Raw genomic sequence first — 25,222 nt, 5'->3', positions numbered from 1 at the left:
GTTTGGGGGAGATGGGAGCTGGTGAGCTGACACAGTGAGGTTTTTTTAGATTTGGCAAGTTTCGAGGCCTGGAGGGGAAAAGGTGGCAGGTTGAGCGGTGCCTGGTTCGGCTGGGAGGCTGGAGGGATGGGGTTTAGGCCAGCTCATCCACCAGGCTGCTTTCTGATGGTGCTCCTTTGGGTCAAGCTTTCTGGAATGACTGTTACCTCAAACTCCCGAGATGGTTTTAGGAACTGCTTGTTGCAGAAGAAAATGTCAAAAACATTTAAGCAAGGATGAGTAAAAATGCAAAGGTTGTCATTTAAACTCAGAGTCTGAGTTATTGGAAATTTTAATTAAGATACAAATGGCCTTCAGTTTGAGGCCGTCAGGGAGTGAGGAAGAGCGCAGACGAAGGGATGGGAGGGCGCTCCAGCTCACTGAGCTCTCTCCATCGTGTCGCGCGCCCCTGGCCAGGCCGCACTGTGGGAGCCAGCCTTCAGGAACTGCAGGGAGCAGCCAGTGGCCCTGACTTGGCACTCTCTTCAACCTGTGAGAAAAGTGAAGACTGTGCAGCTGCTCCAATGGTCCCCATTTGGGCCACTCGGTGACACGGGTGCTAGGGTAGACACAGCACAGGCAGCTTCCTCCACGTCCCTGGATTCATCGATGTCGGCACTTGGGCCCGTGTCCCGGAAGGAGCCTGATGTTGCCCACATCAGTGCTTTCCGCTGGCTCCAGAGAAAAGAGTCAGAGGCAGGATTATCCTGCTCAGGGCCCAGGAGTCATCAGATGAAATACTCTTCCTTCTCTGTGCCCTTGGCTGATTCACTCTCCACCTGCACTGTGGCGCTGGGCTCACCTTCTGCGGGCTCATAGGTGACGTAGGTGCCTTTGTTCTTGTACAGGTAGAAGAAGATTAAGATCACGACTGAGAGCAGGGTGAGGAAGACCACGGTGATGACAACTTGGAAAAACAGAGAGACGGTTCAGGACTGGGCCACCCAGGTCACATGATTGCCTCACTTTTTTCTTGAGGATCATCTTGTTTAGTCAGCAAGGATCCACTTAACAAGTCCATGGCCATTTCCATCCCCCCATGGGCGGCCTCACCAAGCCCACTTTCCATGGGACGTGAGACCCAGAGTCTGTCAGTGCTTGAGCTAAGATCATGATGTGTTTGATTTCCTACACAACTCCCTCCCGACCCAGTGCCTGTGACGACAGACAGGCGGGAGAGGAACAATAGCTCCCGGCAAATGGAAGGCATCTTGAACAGCACACAAACTCCTGTAGAGATTTATTTCATCCTCCACCTCTTCCACACTCAAAACTATGCATGTCCCCATTTCCACCACATACCCCAGTGTAGTATCTACAGGCACCTGTGTCTGCTCCCAAACTACTGGCTGATAACCTACATGCACGAGTGAGCCCATTAATGGCTGTACTCCCTTCTAGAACAGGGACACTTCATCACAGGGGAGTTTCAGTCTGCCCTGTTCCCAGCTTCGGCTCAGAGCCGGAATTACCTGCAATGAGTGCTGTGCTGGCTTCTTCAGCTTCTGGGGATAGGGTCCCGGGGCCCTGCAGAATTGGGGTTGTCAGCAGTCCTTCTGGAAAGTTAGGGAAGGAAAAGAGGGTGAATCCTTTGTTCATGTTACCATATTCTTCCCTATTCACAAGTTTGTCTTTGGGCTGTCCTGGTGGTGCAGGGGGATTAAGCCACTGCTTTGATACCACATCCCACACTGGAGTGCTGCCCTGCTTCCAGCCCCTGCTTTACACCTGGGAAGGCAGCAGAAGATGGCCCTAAGGGCTTGGATCCCAGGCACCCAATGTGGGAGACAGATGGAGTTACTGGCTCCTGGCTTTGGCCTGGTCTAGCCCTGGCCTTGGCAGCCACTTGGGGAGTGAACAAGCAGATGGAAAGGCTGTTTCTCCCTCTAAAATAAATCAATCTCAAAAAAAAAAAAAAGAGCAGAAGCATGGACTCTGGAGCGGTCATGAGGGCAGCTTTGCAATCTCAGCTCTGTCTTTGTCAGAGTCTGACCCTGAGAGGATGGCCTAACCGTCTCTGGACATCAGCGTTGTCTTTGGCCAAATGGAAAACAAGTCCTTCCAGAGCTGGACATGCTCCAGGCCATCGGGAGGGATGCGCCTTTAGCAGGAATGCATATCGCTACAAAATGGAATCGATGACAAGTCTGTACATGTACATGACGAAGCAGGGTGGGTGCACTGTCTTCAATGTCCTTACAAACACTGTAAACACTGCTCAAGTAAACAAACTTCTCTCCCGCTGACTTTTGGGTGCCCCAAGACAGGTGTGGCTGCTTCCAAGGTCCCCAAACAAGGCCTCCCTTTCCAGAAAAATATATCCCGCCCCGCCCCCTCCTCTTCTGGGCTTTTCCCTCCTCGCTCCCCCAAGCCATCCACTCCTAAAGTCCAGACATTCATAAACCGGAGTTCTCCCAAAGTCCCTGGAAATGTTTGCACAGGAAGCCCTTCAATTCTTCCCTAATTAGCATTTTCACCAAGTGGTTACAAAAGGTAACAATTAAGTAGAGGTTACTGGGGGGTAAAGGTATCTTGGGGGAAAAACAGGCTGGCAGAGCAGGGGACCAGCCCTGGAGGTGAATTGGTCACCCACTGCCTCCTGGCCAGGCACCCTACCCCACTGGGAGTGGCCACCCCAGGGAGCAATGCAAGCCAGGAGGCTACAGTGCAAGGGTGGGACATATTCTTTTTTTTAAAAAAAATATTTATTTATTTTCATTGGAAAGTCTGATATAGAGAGGAGAGGAAGATCTTCTGTCCACTAATTCCCCAAGTGGTCACAACAGCTGGAGCTGAGCCAATCCGAAGCCAGGAGCCAAGAGCTGCTTCTGGGTCTCTCACGCGGGTGCAGGATCCCAAGGCTTTGGGCTGTCCTCAACTGCTTTCCCAGGCCACAAGCAGGGAGTTGGATGGGAAGCAGGGCTGCGGGGACACGAACAGGTACCCATATGGGATCCCAGTACGTGCAAGGCAAGGACTTTAGCTCTAGCCTACCGCGCCGGGCCCAATGTGGGACTATATGTGAGACAAGCAGACACAGAGACTCGCGTGGCCAGAGCACAGAGTGGAGTGTAACCCTGGCCAGAGCCTTGACTTGCACAGGTTTCCATCCAGGACTAGAGACACTCCATCAAAAATGGTGGTGGTCTGCAGAAAAACGCATGGGCCAGGGTGGTGGTGCAGTGGGTAGAATTGCCGCTTGGGATGTCAGTATCTTGTACCCAGATTACACACTTGGGCTGCCTGGCTGCTCCACTTTGGATCCAACTGCCTGCCAGTTGCACCTGGGAAGGCAGCAGGAGATGGCCCAATACTTGCACCCCTGCCACCCAGTGTGGGAGGCCAGATGAAGTTCTTGGCTCCTGGCTTCAGCATGGCCCTGTCCTGGCTGCTGTAGGTATTTGGATGGAAGACTTCTTTCTCTTCTTTACGTTTCTGCCTTTTGAACAAATCAATCTTCATCTCTCTCTCTCTCTCACACACACACACACACACCAAACAGAAACAGAGAAAGCAGAGTAGAGGTGAGCTCTCTGTATCACTTCCCCCTCCAAGGCCAGGCCAAACCCTTTCCCACCATTCTTCTTTTAAATCTGTGGGAAAGGTTATGCTCTTGTCCCTAGAATTTCCTGATGGATCCTCAAAACTATGGCTCATCTGACCTCGGAAGTGCAGCAACTCCCTTGAATACAACGCTGCCCCTGGAGAAGGTGGAACCCCCGTGGAACTGCCTCTAAGAACTGAAAAACTAAATTTGTTTAATATTCCTCTGGTTCCACTACAGGTCAGGAGTGCAGAGAAATTCTCCACCTTCTTAGAATGTTGGAGGAAGACTTTAAGTGTAACTTATTATTTATAGATAACAAATTCTTAACGGCCTTAGACATTAGAAAAGCCATAGAAATGTGTTGTGGGATCCAAGAACAACCCTGACAGCCTCTTAAAAGGAGGTTGTGTGTACAGAGCAGGAGGGGATCTCAGGGTGGATCAGGAGAAGAGGAGGTCTGTATCCTAGTCCCGGGCTCCCAGAAGCCTCCCAGGTGCTTTCGCCACAGAAGCGATGGATACTTCGTTGAAGATTGTCAGTATGGACACTGAGAACCGTATCCCGACCGCCTAGGAGATCACAGGGAATATGAATGCCCTCGGAGGCTGAGAACTCTGAGGTCAGTCATTTCCTATTGGATTTCCCACACAGGATGGTAGCAACCCCAAACCCTCTCACAGGGTCTGCTGACATCAGAACTACACTCAGGAGCCCTGCATGGCACTCAGAGATAAAAGGGCTGTAAATCTCTTTTTGGACTCAGGAGAGGAGCTTTCTCTGGTCCTTATCTAGTTCCAGCCTTGGCTCCCAGCCCTCTCTTACACCGACCATCAGGGTTGCTTGTGAGCCCCAAAATTAGTTCAGATAGACAGAGACTAATAAAGGTTAGCTAGTTGATAATCATGCAGCTTGGACCTCACTGCTCAGGCTTCCCATCTGGCTTTTCAGATAGACAGAGAGAGACATAGATACAGATATAGAAAGGCCGGAACAGCCAGGGAAAAGGCCAACTAGCCTATAATCGCTCAGCCTGTACTTACTGGTCAGGCTCCCTATTTGCTTCTCCTGGACTTTACTAGGTAGGACGTAGAGTTAAATTCTTCCTCATTAATGGATTGTTGGGGATTTCCCTGCTCACCTACCTAAAACTTTGCTATTCTTCAATTGTTAAAATGCAAAGTGCTGTAAAACCAAGCTTAATCACTATATACTGCAAAGTTTAAATTATGACTTAATTTTCTCCCCCCCCCCCAAAATTTTAGCAATTTATGACTGTTAAGGCTAAACAAGATGTAACAGTATAAAAACTTTGATGTTAAGTTTGCACTTAGCTGTTATATATATGATGGATGTTAGTGTTGATCCTTCCACTGTTCCTGTGCCACTCTGATTTAGGTTAAATTCAAACACATGTTAGCTTAGGGGAAAAAAAGGTTTATAGCAGCTGGTTGCATATATACTAAAATTGAGATACCAAGGAAGTAGTTACAGGATGTGGTTAAGAACTTGCATTTTCTAACATGTTGGTCACTCAATATCATGTTAATTAAAAAAGAAACAGATTTATTTTTATTGCAAAGTCAGATACACAGAAAGGAGGAAAGACACAGAGAAAGATTTTCCGTCCAATGATTCACTCCCCAAGTGACCGCAATGGCGGGAGCTGAGCTAATCTGAAGCCAGGAGCATGGATTCTCCTTTGGGTCTCCCGCATGGGTGCAGGGTCCCAAGGCTTTGGGCCATCCTTGACTGCTTTCCCAGGGCGCAAGCAGGGAGCTGGATGGGAAGCAGGGCTGCTGGGATTAGAACAGGTGCCCATATGGGACCCTGGCACGAGCGAGGCGAGGACTTTAGCTGCTAGGCCATGGCGCTGGGCCCACCCACCATTCTTTCTTTAAACTGGCAGTCCACTCAGTTGCTTTGAGGCCTTGATTCATGCATCCATCATCATCCGTTACTCACATTTACTACTTTAAATCAAGCTGCAGTTACAGTGAAGATAAAAGACATCATCAGGGGTGGCCTCTCGCACTGCAGTTAAGATGTGATGTTGGGGGCCTGGCACGGTGGCCTAGCGCTAAAGTCCTGTCTCACACACTCCGGGATCCCATATGGGCGCCGGCTCTAATCCCAGCAGCTCCGCTTCCCATCCAACTCCCTTCTTGTGGCCTGGGAAAGCAATCGAGGAAGGTCAAGCCTTGAGACCCTGCACCCACATGGGAGACCTGGAAGAGGCTCCTGGCTTCAAATCAGCTCAGCTCTGGCCGTTGTGGTCATTTGGGGAGTGAATCAGCAGAGAGAGGATCTTCCTCTCTGTCTCTCCTTCTCTCTGTATATCTGCCTCCCAAGAAAAATAAATAAATCCTAACAAAAATGTGATGTAGGATGCCGCATCCCACATCAAAGGTCATAGTAGTTGCCCGCAGTCCCATCATTGGAGACCTGGATTGGACATACTGGGCGGTGACTAGTGAATTGGAGAGCTCCCTGCCTCCATGTCTGCACACTGGCAAACAACGCAGGCGCACTACAGTTAATTTACTACTCAAATTACTCTTCAAGTGGCTTTGCCAGATGCTCTGAATGAATCCTGCTCTCCTGGCAGCTTGGCTTCTTGGTCTGTTAAAGCCAGCCTGTGGTGGGAAGCAGCTAAGGTGACACTCAGTGATCCTGGCCTCCCGGGAAGACACCTTGCACCTGCATGGCCAGCCCTGGTGTGTGGGCTGGGTCGATGGCGGTCATTTCTGAGTCCAGGTACACCACACTGTGCCTTCCATCAAGGGGAAGCCCTGGTGTTCCTCATGGGCTCCCCACCCCTGCTGGCTTCCTCTTTTAAGCACTTTCCTCCCAGAGAGTCCCCAGGCTGCTCTCCTCCCTGCCACTCAATGGGAATTCTGCATAGACGCGCTGTTTTGCCTTCTTTAAATTTAAGACTCACAGGGCCTTGAGAAGATCAATGGAAGTCAGAAGTGGAAACCCAAAGACGAGTTATTTCAGTTCACTTAACCAACGATGACTTACTTTGCACCTGCCATTCACGCGGCAGTGTTATGGATACGGGAAGTACCCAGGACCTTACCACAGAACTGAATTATAGTGCCCTGGCATCTTCAAAAAATTCATGGGAAACACATTCCAAGAAAAAGCTAGAAACAGATTTCAAGTTTTTGCCACCAGGACCAGTGTTGTGGTATAGTGCATTAACCTACTAGTTGAAACCCCTCATATCCTAGTTCAAGTCCTGGCCGCTCTTCTTCCGATCCAGCTCCCTGCTAGTGTTGCCAGGAAAAGCACAAATGCCTGGGTGCCTGCCTCTTACACAGGAGACCAGAGGGAGTTCTTGGGTCATGGGATGGGGTGTTGGGGGGGTGTCCAGTCGCAGCCATTGAAGCCATTTGGGAAGTGAATCTGATGGAAGACCTCTCTCAATACGTTTCTCTTTCTCTCTCAAATTTTAGAAAGAAAAAAATTTTTCTACACTAACCTAAACTTTTAATTTCATTTTCCCACAAACCAATTGAAGTAGCCTCCTGGTTTGGAGAACAGAGGAGACCCTGGAAACAGTATCCGGGAGGGAAGAAGATTGCCCCCAGCCAGGAGACTGCAAATGATCCTAACCCTAACACTCACCCTTGATCCACTCTGCCTCATGGTGAGTGTCTTATACATAAAAGGATTGGTCACTTCACAGTAGGACTTCCTGTTCGCTGACCTGGCCCCTGGGGTCCAAGGACAACTGAGGAACAGATCCCACACGAGTACCTAACAGTGGCTGGAGCCAAGGCCAGACCACAAGTCCGAGCAAGACTTTTATCCTAAACCTTCCCATCACTGCTCTTCTCCAATAGGGAGGAAGAGGCAATCATGAAGGGAAATGAGGCAACGCAACAACTTTCCTCAAACGTTCAAATTGAAGTTATAAAGGTGGGGGCCAGCACATTGGCTCAACTGACTAATCCTCCCCTTGCAAGTGCCAGGATCCCATATGGGCGCTGGTTCATGTCCTGGCTGCTCCACTTCGCATCCAGCTCCTTGCTTGCGGCCTGGGAAAGCAGTGGAACATGGCCCAAAGCCTTGGGACCCTGCACACATGTGGGAGAGCTGGAGGAAGCTCCTGGCTCTGGATTGGCTCTGCTCTGGCCACTGCAGTCATTTGGGGAGTGAACCAGCAGATGGAAGATCTTTCTCTCAGTTTCTCCTTCTCTCTGTAAATATGCTTTTCCAATAAAAATAAATAAATCCAACTTACCGCCTATGGCCTGGGAAGGCAGCAGAGAATGGCCCAAGTTCTTGGACCTCTGTACCATGCGGGAGACCTAGAAGAATCTCCTGGCTCTCAGCCCAGTTCCTGCCCTTGTGGCCATTTGGAGAGTGCAGAGCAGATGGAAGATCTGTGTCCTTTTCTATATAACTCTGCTCTTCAAATAAAAATAAATACTTAAACAAAAAGAAATAAATTTATTATTTTATTTATTTGGAAGGCAGAGCATCGGAGATGAGAGCGAGGTCTCCTACCTGCTCCTTTTCACTTCTCAAATGTCTGTTACATAGTTGGGGCGGAGCCAGGCTGAAACCAAAGGCCTCACATGGGTGGCAGGAACCCAGGTACTTGAGCAATCACCTGCTGCCTTCCACGATGAACATCAACAGCAAGCAGGAACTGGAAGCAGAACTGGCAGCCCAACTCAGGACTCAGATATGGGGTGTGGGTGTAAGTGGGAATTACACCGACTGACCTACATTGCCTGTCTTTCTGCAGTATTCTTTTACTGAGGTTGTTACTTTATGAGGGTTCTGGCTACAAAGTTTTGTAAGTTTTTAGTGCTTTCTTCCAATCCTGTTTTTTCTGCAAGGCACCACCTTCTTTTCAGGATGTGATTTCAGTCTTTACACACCAAAAAACCCAAACAAACAAACAAGAAGACCAAAAAGGTACATGGGTGTGTGTTTGGTGCATTTGGGATACCTCATGCATGTCATGAGGGAGTGCCCGGTTCAACTCCCAGCTTCTCTGCTTCAGATCCAGCTTTCTGCTAAGCCACACCCAGGTAGCAGCAGGTGTTGGTTCAAGTTCTTAGGTTCCTGTCACCCTCAAGACAGACCTGGATCTCTAGGGGCAAGCCTGGCTGGGCCAGGCTGCAGTACCTGCTAACACACGAGAGCCAGGACAGGATATGGATAGTGCCTGGCTGGGCTAGGTTGCAACATCCGCCAGTAAGAGCGGGCCATACTTACTGGGCCATGCCAGGCTGGGTTGAAGCACCCACCAGCCCATGTAAGATTCAGGGCTGGGAGTGGGCCTGGTAGGGGAACTTTTTCCCTGCTAGGCTGCAGCTCCCACTGGTGAATGTGAGAGCCAGAGCTGAGGTCACACAAAGCTGGGCAAGGTTGCAGCACAGTGGGCTGGAAATGAAAGCTGGCCAGACTGGACAAGGCCAGGGCACCCACTGGTTCACATGAGAGGCTGGGTCTGGAGGTGGTCCGGGCTGGGCTGTAGCACCCCCTGGTGAGAGCCGGGATGGGTGTGGGCCAGCTGGGCTACACCATAGTACCTACCAGTGAGTGCCAAAATTGGGAGCAAACCATGTCAGGCTGGGCCACAGTATCTGTGGGCACATGTGAGATCTGGGGTTGGGAGAGAGCCTAGTAGGGGACTTGGGGAACTCTCCTGCTAAGCTGCAGCTCCCACTGGTGAGCCTGAGAGCTAGGATTGGGAGCAGGCCAAACCAGGCTGGGCTACAGCATCTACCAGCATGTGTGGGCTGGGCCAGTCCATAGCACACAATGCCACATTGAGAGCAAGGAAAGATGAGGGCAAGGCTGGGTTAGATTGCAATACCTGCCAGTTTACATGAGGACTGGGGGTGGGTCAGGCTAGGGTAGGCTGCAATCCCACTGGCAAGTGCCAAGACTGGGTTTGAGTCATGTCAGGCCAGGTCACAATACTCCTGCAGGTACAAGATCTGGGGCTGGGCCCGGCGGCATGGCCTAGCGGCTAAGGTCCTCGCCTTGAACGCGCCGGGATCCCATACGGGCTGCCGGTTCTAATCCTGGCGGCTCCACTTCCCATCCAGCTCCCTGCTTGTGGCCTGGGAAAGCAGTCAAGGATGGCCCAATGCTTTGGGACCCTGCACCCATGTGGGAGACCTGGAAAAGGTTCCAGGTTCCTGGCTTCGGATCAGCGCGCACCGGCCATTGCGGCTCACTTGGGGAGTGAAACATCGGATGGAAGATCTTCCTCTCTGTCTCTCCTCCTCTCTGTATATCTGACTGTAATAAAATAAATAAATCTTTTTTTAAAAAAAAGATCTGGGGCTGAGAGGGGATCTGGTAGGGGAACTGTGTGCACTCCCTTGCTGGGCTGCAGCTCCCACTGGTGACTACGAGGGCCTGAGCTGCAAGCAGGCCAGGATGGTCAAGGTAGCAGCACCCATTAGCGTGTGTGGGGGCAAGGTCTGGGGGCAGGTCCAGCTGAGTTTAAGCTGCAGCATCCATGGTGTGCACAAGTGCCAAATGGGATGGGACAGACTGGGCTAGGCCACAGCACTTGCCAGTACATGCAAAAATCGGGGCTGGAGGCAGGCCCAATGGTAGGTTTTGGGGGTCACGCTGACTAGGCTGCAGCACCTGCTGGTATGCATGAAGACCAGGCCTGTGCTTGCCATGAAGACTGGACTAAGCTGCAGCACCTATCAGTTCACATGAGACTTGGGCCAGGGGCAGATGTGACCAGGCAGCTGCATTTACTACAGGTATGTGCATTGGCTGGTACAGATAACAGACCGAACCTGACCCTGCACTGGCTGGCACACACAAGAATCAAGTTTGAGGTCACTCTAGGTGAGGTTTTTTGGGGGGCTCCCCAGCTAGATTTCTAGACTCAGACTCCAGTCACAGAGAAAGTTGCAGTGTATGTGATACGACCTTAGAGTACATGTATTGGGACTGGGTCTCCTCTGCTGCTGAGACTTGTTTAGTGGACAGCATGTCCAGCTGCACCCAGGGGACATGAAAGCTAGATCAGCAGAGGATGTTGAATGCCTTGTCAAAGGATGGAAAGCAGAACAGGTTGGGCCACTCTCCTGGTCAAGCTTTGTAGCAAGTGTTTGGGTCTGTGAATACACTAAGGAGGACCTAGTCAGCCAAGAGACCTTGGAAAGATTTTCTTAACTCTGGTGCAATGCAGCTAATGATATCTTAGAATTATCAAAATAATCAACTAAGACCCTAGGAACATTCTTCCCCACAGCGGAGTCTAAGGCATCATCAAATAACCAACTCCCATCCTGGGGTATGATACAGTTTAACAGTAAGCTGTGGCCCCCTCCCTTTCCCCACCTCTGTAGACACAGGAGGAAAAAAAAAAAATTCTGGGCCCAGCGGCGTGGCCTAGCCGCTAAAGTCCTCGCTTTGAACGTGCCAGGATCCCATATGGGCGCCGGTTCTAATCCTGGCAGCTCCACTTCCCATCCAGCTCCCTGCTTGTGGCCTGGGAAAGCAGTCGAGGACGGCCCAAAATCTTGGGACTCTGAACCCAAGTGGGAGACTTGGAGGAAGTTCCTGGCTCTTGGCTCTGGATCGACGCAGCACCAGCCGTTGCGGCTCACTTGGGGAATGAATCATCAGATGGAAGATCTTCCTCTCTGTCTCTCCTCCTCTCTGTATATCTGACTTTGTAATAAAAATAAATAAATCTTAAAAAAAAAAATCCTCGCCTTGCATGCGCCGGGATCCCTTACTAGTGCCGGTTTGTATCCCGGCTGCTCCACTTTCCATCCAGCTCACTGCTTATATCTGCTTTTCCAATAAAAAAGTAAATAAGTGAACAAATAACCAAAATCTTTAGAAAAAAAAAATTGAAACATTTGTCCTCCTGCCTTTCTCCATACTTCGCCCTTCCCCATCCTAACAGGAGGCTCACACGCGTGTTCATTCCTCTCAACTTCATAAGAATATTAAAATAAAATGGGCCTAATGTGATGGCTCAGCAGCTAAACCCTCGCCTTGCATGCACCAAGATCCCACATGGGCACTGGTTCTAATCCCGGCAGCTCCACTTCCCATCGGGCTCCCTGCTTGTGGCCTGGGAAAGCAGCCGAGGACGGCCCAAAGCCTTGGGCCCTGTACTCCACATGGGAGACCCAGAAGAAGCTCCTGGCTCCTGGCTTCAGATCGGCTCAGCTCCAGCCGCTGAGGCCACTTTGGAGAGTGAAGCAGAAGATAGAAGAACTTTCTCTCCTCTCTGTAAATCTCTCTTTCCAATAATAATAGATAAATATTTATAAAAATAAAATAAAATTCAAAAATTAAATTAAAAAGACAGAGACCCGATTTCAATTTCTGTTGCCCAGCCTGGCCCAACCCTGGCTGCCGAGCCGTCTGAGGCATAAACCAGTGGAAGGGAGATGCCCTTTGTCTCTTTCTGCCTCTCGAAAGAAAAAGAAAATATATTGAAAACAATTTGAACACACAGAGCAGGAGGGTGTGAGAGAGGTGACACGCAGGTTGTCAGGGTGTGGGCAGGGCGAGTGCTCACGGGGACAGTGTCAGCTGTGGAAGAGGACTGCTTCTTGGTTTTCTGGCTAAAAACAACCATTTGGGATGATGAAGTTAGGGCGTGGATGGCGGCGACGGGGAGTGCATTCAGGGAGAGTGGACTTGGTGCCATTGGAATGCACACTTGGAAGTGGCAAATGTGACATTATGTACCATTTTAACACAAAAAAGGTCCTTTCTCCACAACTAATAAACTTACAGGATGAAGACAGACCAATGAAATACATAAGGAAAAGATAGATGTTAGAGCAGGGTGGAAAAGCAAACAGGAAGTGGATAGGGAGTTGGGACATGGATGGAGTTGCAATTGTTTTTCAAAGAGGTGTTTATTTATTTACTTGATGCAGTGAACTCAGAGTTCACTTATAACAGAAAAAGGGAAAACAAGATAGCAATATTCCATTCACTAATTCACTCCCCAAACGGCTGCAACGGCCTGGGCTGGGCCAGACCGAAGTTAGGAGCCAGGAATTTCTTTCAAGTTTCACTCATGGGTGCAGGGCCCAAGCATGTGAGCCATCCTCTGCTGCTTTTCCAGGCACACTAGCAGGGAGCTGGATCAGAGGCAGAGTAGTCGGGACTGGAACCAGCGCCCATTTGGACACCAGTATTTCAAGTGATGCCTCTCACTTTAAAAAAATTATTTATTTTTATTGGAAAGGCAGATATACAGAGAGAGGGAGAGACAGAGAGAAAGATATTCTGTCTGCTGTTTTACTCCCCAAGTGGCCACAATGGCCAGAGCTGAGCCAATCTGAAGCCGGGAACCAGGAACTTCTTTCCAGGTCTCCCACGTGGGTGCAGGGTCCCAAGGCTTTGGGCCATCCTCGACTGCTTTCCCAGGCCACAAGCAGGGAGCTGGATGGGAAGTGGAGCTGCCGGAACATGAACCAGCAACCACACGGGATCCTGGGCATGCAAGGCCATTAGGCTTTGCCATTAGGCTATCGTGCTGGGACCTATGATGGCCCCTTTAGAACAAAGATGGATTTGGGGCTGGTGTTGTATTTTGATGAAGCCACTGCCTGTGCCTAGCTGCTCCACTTCTGGTCCAGCTTACTGCTAATGCACCTCAGAAAGCAGAGGGAAGATGGAACCATGTACTTGGGCCCTGCCACCCACGTGGGAGACCCAGATGAAGCTCTTGGCTCCTGGCTCTGGCTAGCCAACATCTGCAACCTTCCTAGCTACATGAGCAAGGAGCTGGACCAGACGTGGAGCATCCAGGAATCCATTTGGCACACAGACATAGCAAGTAGCAGCCTAACGAGCTGTGCCACCAAGCTGGCCCCAGAGAGTTATAACTTCGAGAAGGCCAGGGAAAGCCTCACTGTTGAGGTGACTGAGTAAAGACATACACAGATGAGGAACTTTCCAGACAGAAAGCAAAGCAAGTTCAACTCAGGGCTGAAGTGAAAGCACCTGTGGCCGGATGCTTGGCACGTTAACGGTGCAGCAAGATGGCACTGCAGACAGCAAGGAGAGCAGGAGAGGAGACTGTCAGGGGGCTGCACAGTGGGGCCTAGGTGGCTGTGGCGTTCCAGCGAGTGAGGGGGCCGAGCCTGGTTGGAGGTGTATTTTGCAATGCTTCTCAAACTCAGTTGTGTCCAAGCATCCCCTGGCGAGCTTGTTCAATACAAATCCTCATTCAACACTGCCTCAAATTCCAAATATCACACTACTGATGTCCCGAGCCCACGATGCTACAGGGAAGCCGTGGAGGGGTCAGGGCTGTGGCATAGCGGGTAATACCAGCATCCCACACAGACACTGGCTCCAAGTCCTAGCTGCTCCACTTCCAATCCAGCTCCCTGCTGATGAGCCTGGAAAAGCAGCGGGATGTAGCTCATGTGCCTGGGCCCCTGCCACCCACGTGGAGATTCGAAGGAACCAGATATCATGTATCCTGGCTCCTGGCTTCAGCCTGGCTCACGCTGGACGTCATGTGCTACCTTCCCAGGCACACGAGCAGACACAGCCTCCAAGGAATGGATCTAATGGTGAACTCTGCTTCTCTATTTCTGCTTCAATTAAAAAAGAGAGAGAGAGAAAGAGAGAGAAAGAAAGAAAAAAGCATTAGCATTTGAGGAGTGTGCAGCCAGAGGCCTAGCTGAGGGCCATGGGTGTTAGAGAAGTTCTGGGCACAGTGCTGAAAATAAACCTGTGGTTTGGGTTGGATTCACGGCAGAAACGCAAGCAGAGGAACTGTGGCAGAATATAAATAAACTGCTCCAAGATGTTTTGCTGTAGAGGTAAGCAGTGAGAGGAAGACATGGCGGGAGGGGTTCTAGAACAGGGGGAGGCTGGGGTGAGAGGACTAACTGTACGGACTGGAATGGTCAGGCGGGAGGGAGCAAGCGACAAGGCTCAGGAGGGCAGAGGGGCTGGAGTCATGACCTGGAAGGAACGGGACTGGTACCGACACAGCCGGCTTGGCTGGCAGGAAGCAGGATGGTTGTTTGCGCTGTCACAGCGGCCTCAGGAAGACAGAGCTGGGAACTCTCTTCTGCCTTGTCAACCAGGGGCTCAGACACAGCTACAAGCAGGCAGGCCCTTGTCACCCAACACTGGGCCAGACTGTTGGATCACACAGACAAATGCGGCCCAGCTCTAAGCGGGCAGTGAAAATGGGGCGATGCTAGTCCAGAGGCTCCTTCACAGAGATTTGGCTTTCCTCAGCCCTTCCTTCGTTTTGTTTTTGAGAGAGACAAATAGAGAACTGGTTGACTCACTCTTCCACCACTTAAATGTCCATGACTGTCAGAGCCGGGTTGAGACTGGAGCCAGAAATCTCAATCTGGGTTTCCTCACATGGGTGGCCTGGATTCAAACACCTGAGCCATCGCTGCTGTTACCTTCACTGGTGAGCAGCTGGCACCAGCAGCCGGAGCTGGGAACTGAACTCACACAGGCCTCTTCATGGCTACGTTACACACTCACTTCCTCTTAGCTGTTTCTGGATCGATAGTGAGGTCAACCATGCCAGGGCCAAATTTACCACACAAAAAATACTAAACCATAAAACCAGCATGAGAGAGTCTAATAAAATCTCTTTTTTCCTATGACATATATATTTTTCCGCACATATTGAATACCGGATTCTTTGCAAGATCTATTTTGCTGGGCCTTTTACTGGTGCCTCCTCTATAGGCATGGTATAGCAGGGCTTTGGGTAAATGCAGGTCCCCGGGGGCTTACAGAAGATTGGACAGCTTTGTTAAAGCCCCCCAGCCACAGCAGCAACTAATACATTGATAAACACAGATGCCTCCTGACTGCAAATGCCAAGTGGTGGGAGAAAGGGGCCAAATGGAACAAGGTTTAAGAGAACGCTTACAGACCAAGGGGCAAGCCATGGCAAGCAGCAGCACGTGATCGCCTGGAAAGGCAGGACCGGAAGTCGCGCCAGGACCACAGTCAGGTTGCAGAATTCACAGTGATTCTTTTCTAAATTTATTTTCATTGGAAAGGCAGATATCCAGAGAGAAAGAGAGACAGAAAGAAAGGTCTTCTGTCCGCTGTCTTAGCCCCCAAGTGGCTGCAACGGCCAGAACTGAGCTGATCCAAAGCCGGGAGCTTCTTCTAGGGTCCCAAGGCTTTGAGCTATCCCCTACCACTTTCCCAGGCCACAAGCAGGGAATTGGAAGGGAAGTGGAGCAGCCGGGATTAGAACTGGTGCCTATATGGGATCCTGGCACTTTAGCCACTAGGCTACCGCGTTGGGCCAATTATTCTTTTTTATTATTATTTTTATTCCTTTCTATATGCTTTCCTATATGTTACAAATTTCCTAAAGTGAGGTTTTATAATAATAAACATACCCACAGGCCCAGTGCGGTGGCCTAGTGGCTAAAGTCCTCACCTTGAATGCGCCAGGATCCCATATAGGCACCGGTTCCAATCCTGGCGGCCCCACTTCCCATCCAGCTCCCTGCCTGTGGCCTGGGAAAGCAGTCAGGGACGGCCCAAAGCCTTGGGACCCTGTACCCGTGTGGGAGACCTGGAAGAAGCTCGTGGCTCCTGACTTGGGATTGGTGCAGCTCTGGTCATTGTGACTACTTGGGGAGTGAATCATCGGACGGAAGATGTTCCCCTCTGTCTCTCATCCTCTCTGTATATCTGACTTTCCAATAAAAATAAACAAATCTTAAAAAAAAAAAAATGAATGAAAGACAGAAGACACTCACACACAGAACTCCTACCCACTGGTTCACTCTCCAAACACCTGCAATGGCCAGGCTGCACCGTGCTCAAGCCCGGAGCCTGGGACTCAATTCACGTCTCTCACCTGGGTGGCACAGAGCCAGCAGTGAGAGCCCTCACCTCTGCGTCCAGCGTCTGCAACTGCAGGAAGCTGCCAGCAGCAGCAGAGGTGGGGTTGGACGCCATGCACTCCAACATGGGATGCTGGTATCTCCCAAGCCGTCTTCTAACAGTTATGGCAAATATGTGCCCCAGGTGCTTTTGAAGTGAGCAGGCAAAACACATCAGATAAAGCAAGCCCAGAGAGAACTGAGGTGGAGTCTGAGACCTGAATTCTGTCCTGTAGTAGGTCAAGGACGGTGTGTGTGAGAGGACGAACTGTAGGAGCCACAGGGAGATGGAAACACGACACGGACAGATGCCTCACGGGTGTCAGAAGAATTCAGGCACCGAAGAGAGGGCTGAACTCAATAACTGTCAGGACGCCTGTTAGCCTAATTTGAATTTCATCAACTGAAGGGGGTCTATCATAACCCTCTTCAAAACCAAATTTTCTAATGGATGAAATGCCCATAAAGGCTGTAGGTAATAATAATGTGTTTCCTGGTTTTCACGAACCATGTGTCCCATACGTTGGTGAGATTAGGGGAAACTGGTTGAGGGGTATTTGGGAACTCTGTACTATTCTGCAACTATTCTTTAAAACCTAATACTATTGATGGGTGGGCATCTGGTCTGGCAGTAAAGATGCTGTCTGAGATGCCCATCTCCTGCAATGCAGGCTCCTGACTTTTACTTCCCACCAGCGTAGATCCTGAACTGAGCTCCTGGCTTGGGCCTGGCCCCAGACCCGGCTGCTGTGGCCTTCTGAGGAGAGAACCAGTGAACCGGAGATCTTGTATGTCTCTCTGCTTCCCAAATTTAGAAAAGATTTTAAAGGTCATAGAGTGTCCTCCAAAATAAATTCCTAGCTAATGAGCTAGGGTGCACAGGATTATCAAAATTACAACTGACATCAATAAATAACCTTATTAGATTTATCAAGGTTTTTTTTTTAAGGCTGATTGATTGGTCTGACATGGCACAGCGGGTAAAGCTGCCACCTGTGACACTGGCATTCCATGTTTATAAAAGATGAGTTCAAGTCCTGGCTGCTCCACTTCGAATCCAGCTCCCTGCTAGTGTGCCTGGGAAAGCAGTGGAAGAGTGTCCAAGTACTTGAGTGCCTGTCACCCAGGTGGGAGATCTAGACAGAGTTATAAACTCCTGGCTTCCACCCGGCCTACCTCCAGCTTTTGTAGGCATTTGGGGCATGAACCAGTGAATGGAAAATCTCCCTCTGTTTCTCCCGCTCTCTGCCTTTAAAATAAAAATAAATAAATACATAAAAGGGGCCAGCTTACCATACACCATGATGTAAAAAGCCAAGCTTTCATCCACAGCACTGGCATCCCATATAAGTTCCGGTTTGTGACTCAGCTGCTCCACTTCCAATCCAAATGCCTGCCAAAGTGCCTGGGAAAGCAACAGAGTATCCAGGTGCTCGGGGCCCTGCATCCATGTGAGAGACCCAGAAGTTCCAGGCTCCTGGCTTCACATTGGCTCAGTTCCAGGCCACTGGGTAGTGAACCAGCAGATGAAAGACTTCTTTGTCTTTCCTCTCTGCAACTCTGTCTTCAAAAAATAAGGGGCTTCATTTCTTACTTGAAAAACAGACTGACACAGAGAGAAAGCAAGATTCTATGTACCAGTTCCCTCCCATATGGCCAAAGCCAGGATTCTAGGATTCTACCGTGTCTTTCCCATGGCTGGCAGCGGCCCAACTACTTGGCCATCATTGTTGCTCTCTCAGGCACGTTATCAGGAAGCTGGACCAGAAGTGGAGCAGCTGGAATTAAAAATGAAACTCCGACGCGTGATGCTGTTGTCACTAGCTGGGGCTTAACCCGTTGCCCCACCACTCCAGCCCCTGTGCTTTGGGCTCATAAAACAGCTACCATCTGCTCTCTACCTCACGCATGCGCTGTAGGCAGGGCGGTGTTCTCATGCTGAACAGGTCAGAAAAACAACAATCACAGGCAGGCCAGCAGCAGCTCGGTGAGCTGGGTTCCACATCTCACACTACGGTTCTTCCCACTTTACTCCACTTTTTGCTGCCCAGGCTCTTGAGGCTGAGAATCTCATAAAGGAAAGAAAATAGGTTTAGGGTTAATGGTGTGGAGTAGGAGGTTAAGCCACCGTGGGGGATGCCCTTATCCTACACTGGGGTGATGGTTTGATCCGAGTTTCTGTTAATGTGCCTGGGAAGGCGGCCAACAGTGGCCTGGGTGCTTGGGACCCAAGTGAGAAATCCAGTCTTGGCCATCGTGGCCATGTGGATAGCGGAATGACAGGTGGAAGATCTCTGTTTCTCCTCCCTCTCTCTCCGTCATTCTGTCTTTTGAATGAATGAACGAAGGAGGTGTATGTAGCTCTTGGGGAGGCTGAAACTCTAGGGTCAGGCAGCCCCATCTGGTGGGCTTCTTTCCGTCAGGCCACTCTGGCTGGGCCAGCACACAGCAGAGAAATGGGAAGAAAGTAACCACACGCAGAAGAAGCAGGCAGAGCTAGCATCCCCACTCTGTTAACAACCCATTCTTGTGAGGACTGCATGAATGCCTCCCAAAGGCAGACCCCCCACTGCTCACATCAGCCCACGGGACCAAGCTTCTGGCACACGCAGCCTCAGGGATACACTCAAACCACAGCCACACACAGCACCAGCACACACTACCAGCTCTCCGAGTTCTGCACGCCACCCGCCTTCCTTGCAGGTAAATGCTGTATTGATACTGTCTGCGCGAGGGGGTCTCTGAGTTTTGCTGCAGAGTGGACACGGTGTTCACTAACACACTGTTTGCAAGAGTGACACAGATCTGAACGATGACATACATTCATCCCACCAAGAGCTGAATGTGGCACACTGCAGCGTTACTGGCACAGGATTAGAGGAAAACACAATTAACAGGTGGCACAGGTCGTGTGGTTACATCTTCTGTAAACACCAAATTAAGCTTAATTTTAATTAAATTTTTGTGTTTTTTTTTTAAAAGGGCTTATTTATTGATTTAAAAGGCCGAATGACAGAGAGAGAAGGAGACAGAGAGGGAGAGAGTTCTTATTCGCTGGTTCACTCTCCAAGTGGCTGGAACTGGGCCAGACTCAAAGCCAGGAGCCAGGAGCCTCTTCCAGGTCTCCCACCTGGGTACAGAGGTCCAAGCATTTGGGCCGTCCTTCCTGCACTGCTTTCCTCGGAGCTGGATGGGTAGTGGGGCCGCCGGGACACGAACCGGTGCCCAAACGGCATCCCAGTGCATGCAAGGCGAGGACTTTAGCCACTAGGCTACCGTGCCAGGCCCAAACAAGTAAATCTTAAAAAAGGAAGTGAAAAAGTGAACCAAGCGCAGGAAGCCTCACATGAAAGCAGGGCAAGCAGCTTACAGGTTGTCCCCTTGCCTCCTGTTGCTCCCCCGGCTTCCCTGCCTCTTCGCCCAAAGGAAGGAATAGGCCTGTTACTCTCCAGCTTCCCTTCTCCCTTCGGTAAGACAAAGGCACTGATTTTTATTGTAGGTGGGAATCCAGGGCAGGGGACTACAGTAAGACCCAAGGATCCACCCCAATCCCAAGCAGCAGCAAAGGCCCTCCGGGACCTATTCTACTCGTTCACTCCCTCTCCCCCCTCCCTTTTTTTTGTTTGTTTGTTAACCCAGATACTGGTTGGTTTCATTGTGGCCCTTGTTCCCAGGTTAAACTGAATCCCTTATCACTAAGGCATCAGATCCGTTGCCACCGAGTCTGCCAACCTACTTATTTGCTCTAGACCTGCCCAACAAAGGGTGGCTCCCCTCATTCTCCTTGCTGTGGGAACCCGCCCTGCAATGCTGCCCCCTTTCCCCTCCTTCTCTTTCATGTGCCCTGGAGGGGGTGGGGGCAGAGCGAGACAGGCGGTGGACCGTATCAGGACGAACACAGGTTTTGGAGGCAATCAGACTGGCCACAGAACCCTGCCTGCGCCATGATGAGTACCTGACCTTGGAAGTCTTTCTTACCCTCCCAAGCCTTCTGGACTCTCTAGAACCTCAGTCTTTGCTGATATAAAATGAGAAAAAAATAAAAACTAAAACAGGGCTGTGGGGAGGAACGGGTGTAAGGTTAAACGCTAAGCGAGGACAAGCTGGGGGCACAGGCCTGCTGTGCCTGACTTGGTGGGAAGAGGGCAAGGTCCTCGCCGAGCTTACCCCCCACGGCGCTCATTTCTACATGGGGGGCAATAAGAGGCAGCAGGCAAGGGGGGTGGAGCAACTGCTGCCAAATATTCTGAAAGATTTTCCTTCCTTTGGAAAAAAGATTAACTTTTAGGTGACAAATACATGACTGTTAGGTCAGTTATGAATTACAAAAATATATTCATTGTATTATGGCAATATCCACATTCTCCCTTATGAAATGCAATTGTAAAGTCTGACTCCTGATTTTTTTTTTTTTTTTTTTGAAATGGAGGCAGGAGCCCAGAATGCAGAGGTGCCAAGGGCCTGGAAAGTCCCAGTGCAGCCCTCATGGCAAAGGTTCCTGAGGCTACGTGCTTTAGGGAGATGGGAGGTGGGGGGCAGGAAGTACCCGGCAGGTGTGGAAGAAGGGCCGATCCTCCTTCAGGCTCATCCTTCAAGGAATCACTTCTCTCCTATAGCTGCAAATTCTGTTCTTTCTTCCATTCCTAACCCTGAACTGACACCTGCTTCTACCCAGCAAGTAGGGCACTGTAAGTGTCCTAGTGACCACGTCATCCTGTGGGTCAAAAATGGGCAAGGAATTGAGTGGACATTCCTCTCCCAAGACACACAGGCAGCCTACAAGCGCACACAAAGACACTCAATCCTGATCACCCATCGTTAGGAAGATTCAAGTTAAAACTCCAAGGAGATAGTACTTCATACACGAGGACTGCCATCACCCACCAACCCGGAAGAAAACAGGCGCTGGCACAAAGAGACTCAGGGGCTTTGTGTGTTGCTGGGAGGAGAGCAAAAGAGTGCAGGTGCTGTGGAAAGCAGTCTCACAGCTCCTCAAAATAGAGAAGCACCACATGATATGGCGATTGAGCTTCAGGTAGACACGCAAACGAACTGAAAGCTGAGACTGCAACAGATGCTTAGCATGTTCACAACAGCCTTCCAACAGCCATGTCCCTCAACAGGTGAATGGGTAAACACAATGCCACAGGCAGAGGCCGTGAAATACTAGTCAGCCTTGCGCAGGAGGGAAATCCCGACACGCTCCAACACGCATGCTGGAGTCGACGAAATAAGCCAAGCGCAGAAGGACACACACCGTATGATACTGTCTACCTGAGCTACCAAGAGCAGCCAAGTTCAGAGACAGAGCAGAGGCAGGAGGTCCTTAGGAGCCTAGGGGAGGGGGCTGCGGAGCCAGTGTCTAACCCGTGTGAGGCGCCGCTTCGGGACAATGAGAAAATTCTGCAGCTGGAAGGTGGTGAGGGTTGCACAGCAACAAATGTACGCAACAGTACACAAATGGCTCCAAGAGTAACAGTAGCTTTATATGTATTTTGTCAGATTTCACACACACACACACACACACACACACACACACACACACACACACACACAAAATATGGCTCCCTTTGGTGTAAGTCCTAACCGTTGCTGGCTGCCAAAGTACCACCTCTTCTCCCACGGGCACGTTTCTTCTGGCGTCCCCTGCCCTCCCCTCCTGAACACCCTCGGCGGGGGCAAACCCAGTCTTTGTGACCTCAGGGGATCACTTCCTCTACCTGGACTTCCAGAGCAGGAACATCTCTCTCCCTCTGCTGAGCCCATCTCACCACAAAAAGTCCGGCCAGTGTGCACTGGTCAGAGATGCCCTACTTGGGCTCCTGCTGGGCTGTCATTTCCATTTCCACATTGGCAAAAGCTGGGAATGTCTGTTCCAATGACAAGCCAGAGTGCCCTTACCGGGAGCCATAGCATAAGATTGGGTGTTTAGCCAGGTGGTTAACTCACTCACAGCCCCACACTGGGGGGCCCGGGTTTAACTCCTGCTCTGCCAGTGCAGACCCTGGGAGCCAGGCAGACAGCTGCTTCAGCTCGCTAACGCCCACACGGGAGACCTGCACTGTAGTTCCATCTCCTGGCTCTGGCCTGGGTTTAAAGCCAGCCATTGCAGGCAACTGGGAATGAGCAATGGAGCCTCTCAAACAAACAATTAAGACCCAAAGAAGAAACAAGAGTGGCCTAAGCCAAAGACCGTGGGAGAGACAGCTAGCCCCACCCTGCCCGATTCTGAAATGCACGGTGAGAACCCTCTGGGGGGTGGGGCAGGGATAAGAGTAGAACCCCCACTGGGCCGGTATCAGAGTGGAAGCAGAAAGCTGGCAGGATGCTGTTTTTTGGTAAAAGGTGGATTTCTAGCAAGCATCTAGCAACAACCGCCATGTTCCCTGGTGTTTTCCAGCTATGAGGCCTTAGATGGCTTATTTCACGCCATCCCCATGAAGAGCCTCTTCAGGCAGGCCCGATTTTCCCTACCGTACAATTTGAGGAAATCGGCTTAGCTATCTTTAGCATGTTTTCCACAAAGTTGTATTTCCGTTATCTCTGGAAGATTCCTTTTCCGTATTTAATCGTGTGTGTGTGTGTGTGTGTGTGTGTGTGTGTGGTGGAGGGTGCTGCCACAGCTAGGAATTATTCAATCTGTTAACAATATGCTCTGGCTTTATTTTTATATGGTGTCAAAAATGTGGAGATTCATGCAGGAAGCTCACGTAAAACACACAGTATGAAAAAAGCCTGTAGGTATTTCAACTTTCCTTGCACCAATCTTAAGTTTCTTTTTTTTAAGATTTTATCTGAGTTACAGAGACTCCAGGGGTTGGGAGACAGAAAGAGAATGAAACCTTCCATCCACTGAATCACCACCCCCCATACAGCTGCAATCACCAAGGAATGCCCTTGCTTTGGGCTTACAAAGTAACTGCATAAACCAAGGCCACAAAGGTTGAAGCGGAGGGCTAGGAGCTAGCCCAGGTCCGTGAGCCTTCATAGGAAAACTACACGCTCCAATGTCCCCTGCTTCCTCTGTGTGGGCCAGCAGGGACAGCCGGCGGCCCCGTGCTCCCAGGGCCCAAAAAACTCCCCGGAATTGCGGGGCTGGTTTGGGTGCGGGTGCTGAATAACTGTTGCACTGGCCTTAGGAAAGGCCTTCACCTACCTGGAGGAGGAGGTGTGGCTGGGAAGCTGGTCATCGTGGCTAAAGGTCAGGCACTGGAGGGAGGGGCGGATCTGAAGGAAGAAGACAAAGACCTGAATGAGGCGGGTGGGGCCCTGGGCAGCAGTCCTACAGCCCAAGAGAGCCCTTGGGAGCCACGGTCCCCTCTCCACCCCCTCCCGGGCAGTCCTAAAGCCTTCTGAGTGCCCCCCTGGAGTACCTGCACAAGTTCGCCCCAAGAGCCCACCGGGGATCGCACGTTCTTTGGGATGCGTTCCCTTTAGGATCTTTCCAGCGGGCCACCCACATTCACCCAAGAGGAGCCCCCCTCCCCGTTCCGCGCCCTCAACACACACCAAAGCCCGAGAAAAGTCAGCAAAGGCAGGCAAGCAGGGCGCCGCCGCCGCCGCCCACCGGTATCCCGGGCTCCCAGAGCGCGGAGCTGGGTGGAGCCATCCACTAGGTGTCAGGAGAGACCCAGAGGTCGGGACCCGCGCCGGGGCTGGGGAGCCTGGCCACGAACCTCGGGCCTGCCCCCGACACGCGGCCCTGCCGCTCCTTCCGCGGGGGTCCCGGCGCCGCGCGCACCGCCCCCCGCCCGCGGGCCCGCGGGCCCGGGCGCCCCGCGAGCCCCTCGACGGCTCTCCGCGCGCGCCGCCCCCTCGGAGCGCTCCCGCGTTACCCGCACACCCGGAGAGAACGCGTGGCCGTGCGTCCCGGGGCGCCCTTCGCGTTCCAAGCCGCCGAGCCGCGGCCGCTCTCGGTTTCAGTTCCTGTCGTGTGCGTGTGGGCGACCGGGCCGGCCCGCCCTCAGTCCCCTCCTCCGCGTGCTCACCTTTCCAGTCAGACGGGCCTCCGGGAAGGGCGACGGCGCCCCGCGCGTCCTTTTGAACTCGACCCGGGGCGGGCACGGCCGAGTGCGCGGGGCCGGGAGAGGCCGACCGGGGGAGACCGGGCCGAGGGACGCGCGTCGCTCTCCCGCCGAGGCGGGCCGAGGGGTGGGGATGGGGCTGGGGGGCCGGGCCGGCTGGGTGGGACAGGAAAAGAGGAGCGAACCGCCCTCTGCAGGTTCGCTCTGGCCGCCCGGCCGCCGCGCTCCCCCGGGAGGAAGGGCCGCCTGCCCTCCGCGGCCGCCGCTTTGCTCTCCATCCGGAGTCGCTTCCTCCCTGGCGCGGAGGCTCCACCAGAGGGGCTGAGATCGGAACCCCGGGCTGACTTTCCAGGGTGGCCGGGATTTGAATCGCGGCAAACGGCGGCAAACGGGCGGTGCCATTTGCTCGCGTTACACAGTTCTTCCCTCAAGTGATGCATCCCAGCCATCGGCGGCCGTGCGGTAGGCCGCCTGTCCCTCATGCCACCTGAGGCAGCGCCGTGCTCGGAACCCCCCAGCCCTGCACCTGGGATCTGTGTGACTTCACATCACACATTTCCGAGGTTGGCTTTGGAACGTGGGGGGCTGGAGGGCAAAGCCTGTGAGGACATTTCGTGGCGACCCCTCCCCCCGCGCCTGTCTGGCCCAGGCTGAGTACTGCCACTTAACTACGAATTAGTGTCATATTCGCAGTCTCTCTTGACTCACTTCTGTGAGGGCAGGAAGTGTTCCCGGATGAATCA

General features: G+C 51.7%; 1 protein-coding gene across 3 annotated transcripts; it reads right to left on the bottom strand.

The window, feature by feature from the left end:
* Nucleotides 1-487: 487 nt before the first annotated feature.
* On the bottom strand, nucleotides 488-24,600 carry SMAGP (small cell adhesion glycoprotein). 3 transcript variants are annotated; one of them, XM_058673092.1, is made up of 4 exons: nucleotides 24,444-24,600; nucleotides 23,614-23,682; nucleotides 1,512-1,600; nucleotides 488-946 (listed from the first exon to the last, which is right to left on the bottom strand). In XM_058673092.1, exons 2-4 carry the CDS (start codon nucleotides 23,643-23,645, stop codon nucleotides 768-770), a joined length of 300 nt encoding a protein of 99 aa, XP_058529075.1. In that variant the 5' UTR covers nucleotides 23,646-23,682; nucleotides 24,444-24,600; the 3' UTR covers nucleotides 488-767. The 3 variants fall into 3 exon arrangements, with proteins under 3 accessions (XP_058529075.1, XP_058529074.1, XP_058529076.1); XM_058673091.1 differs by lacking the exon at nucleotides 24,444-24,600 and adding an exon at nucleotides 24,291-24,425; XM_058673093.1 differs by lacking the exon at nucleotides 24,444-24,600 and adding an exon at nucleotides 23,965-23,985.
* Between the last annotated feature and the right edge of the window lie 622 nt (nucleotides 24,601-25,222).

Source organism: Ochotona princeps, chromosome 15 (genome assembly GCF_030435755.1).
Source record: "Ochotona princeps isolate mOchPri1 chromosome 15, mOchPri1.hap1, whole genome shotgun sequence".
In the NCBI taxonomy this organism is placed as follows: Eukaryota; Metazoa; Chordata; class Mammalia; order Lagomorpha; family Ochotonidae; genus Ochotona; species Ochotona princeps.
This window is presented reverse-complemented; position numbering and strand designations above follow the sequence as displayed.

Excerpts from the sequence above, each read along its gene's own strand:
- SMAGP (XM_058673092.1), bottom strand. The coding sequence starts at position 23,645 with ATGACCAGCTTCCCAGCCACACCTCCTCCTCC. Across the intron at positions 1,601-23,613 it reads CCAGCCACACCTCCTCCTCC|TCCAGAAGGACTGCTGACAA; the intron begins AGGTAGGTGAAG and ends CTTCCCTAACTT. Across the intron at positions 947-1,511 it reads CAGCACAGCACTCATTGCAG|TTGTCATCACCGTGGTCTTC; the intron begins GTAATTCCGGCT and ends TGTTTTTCCAAG.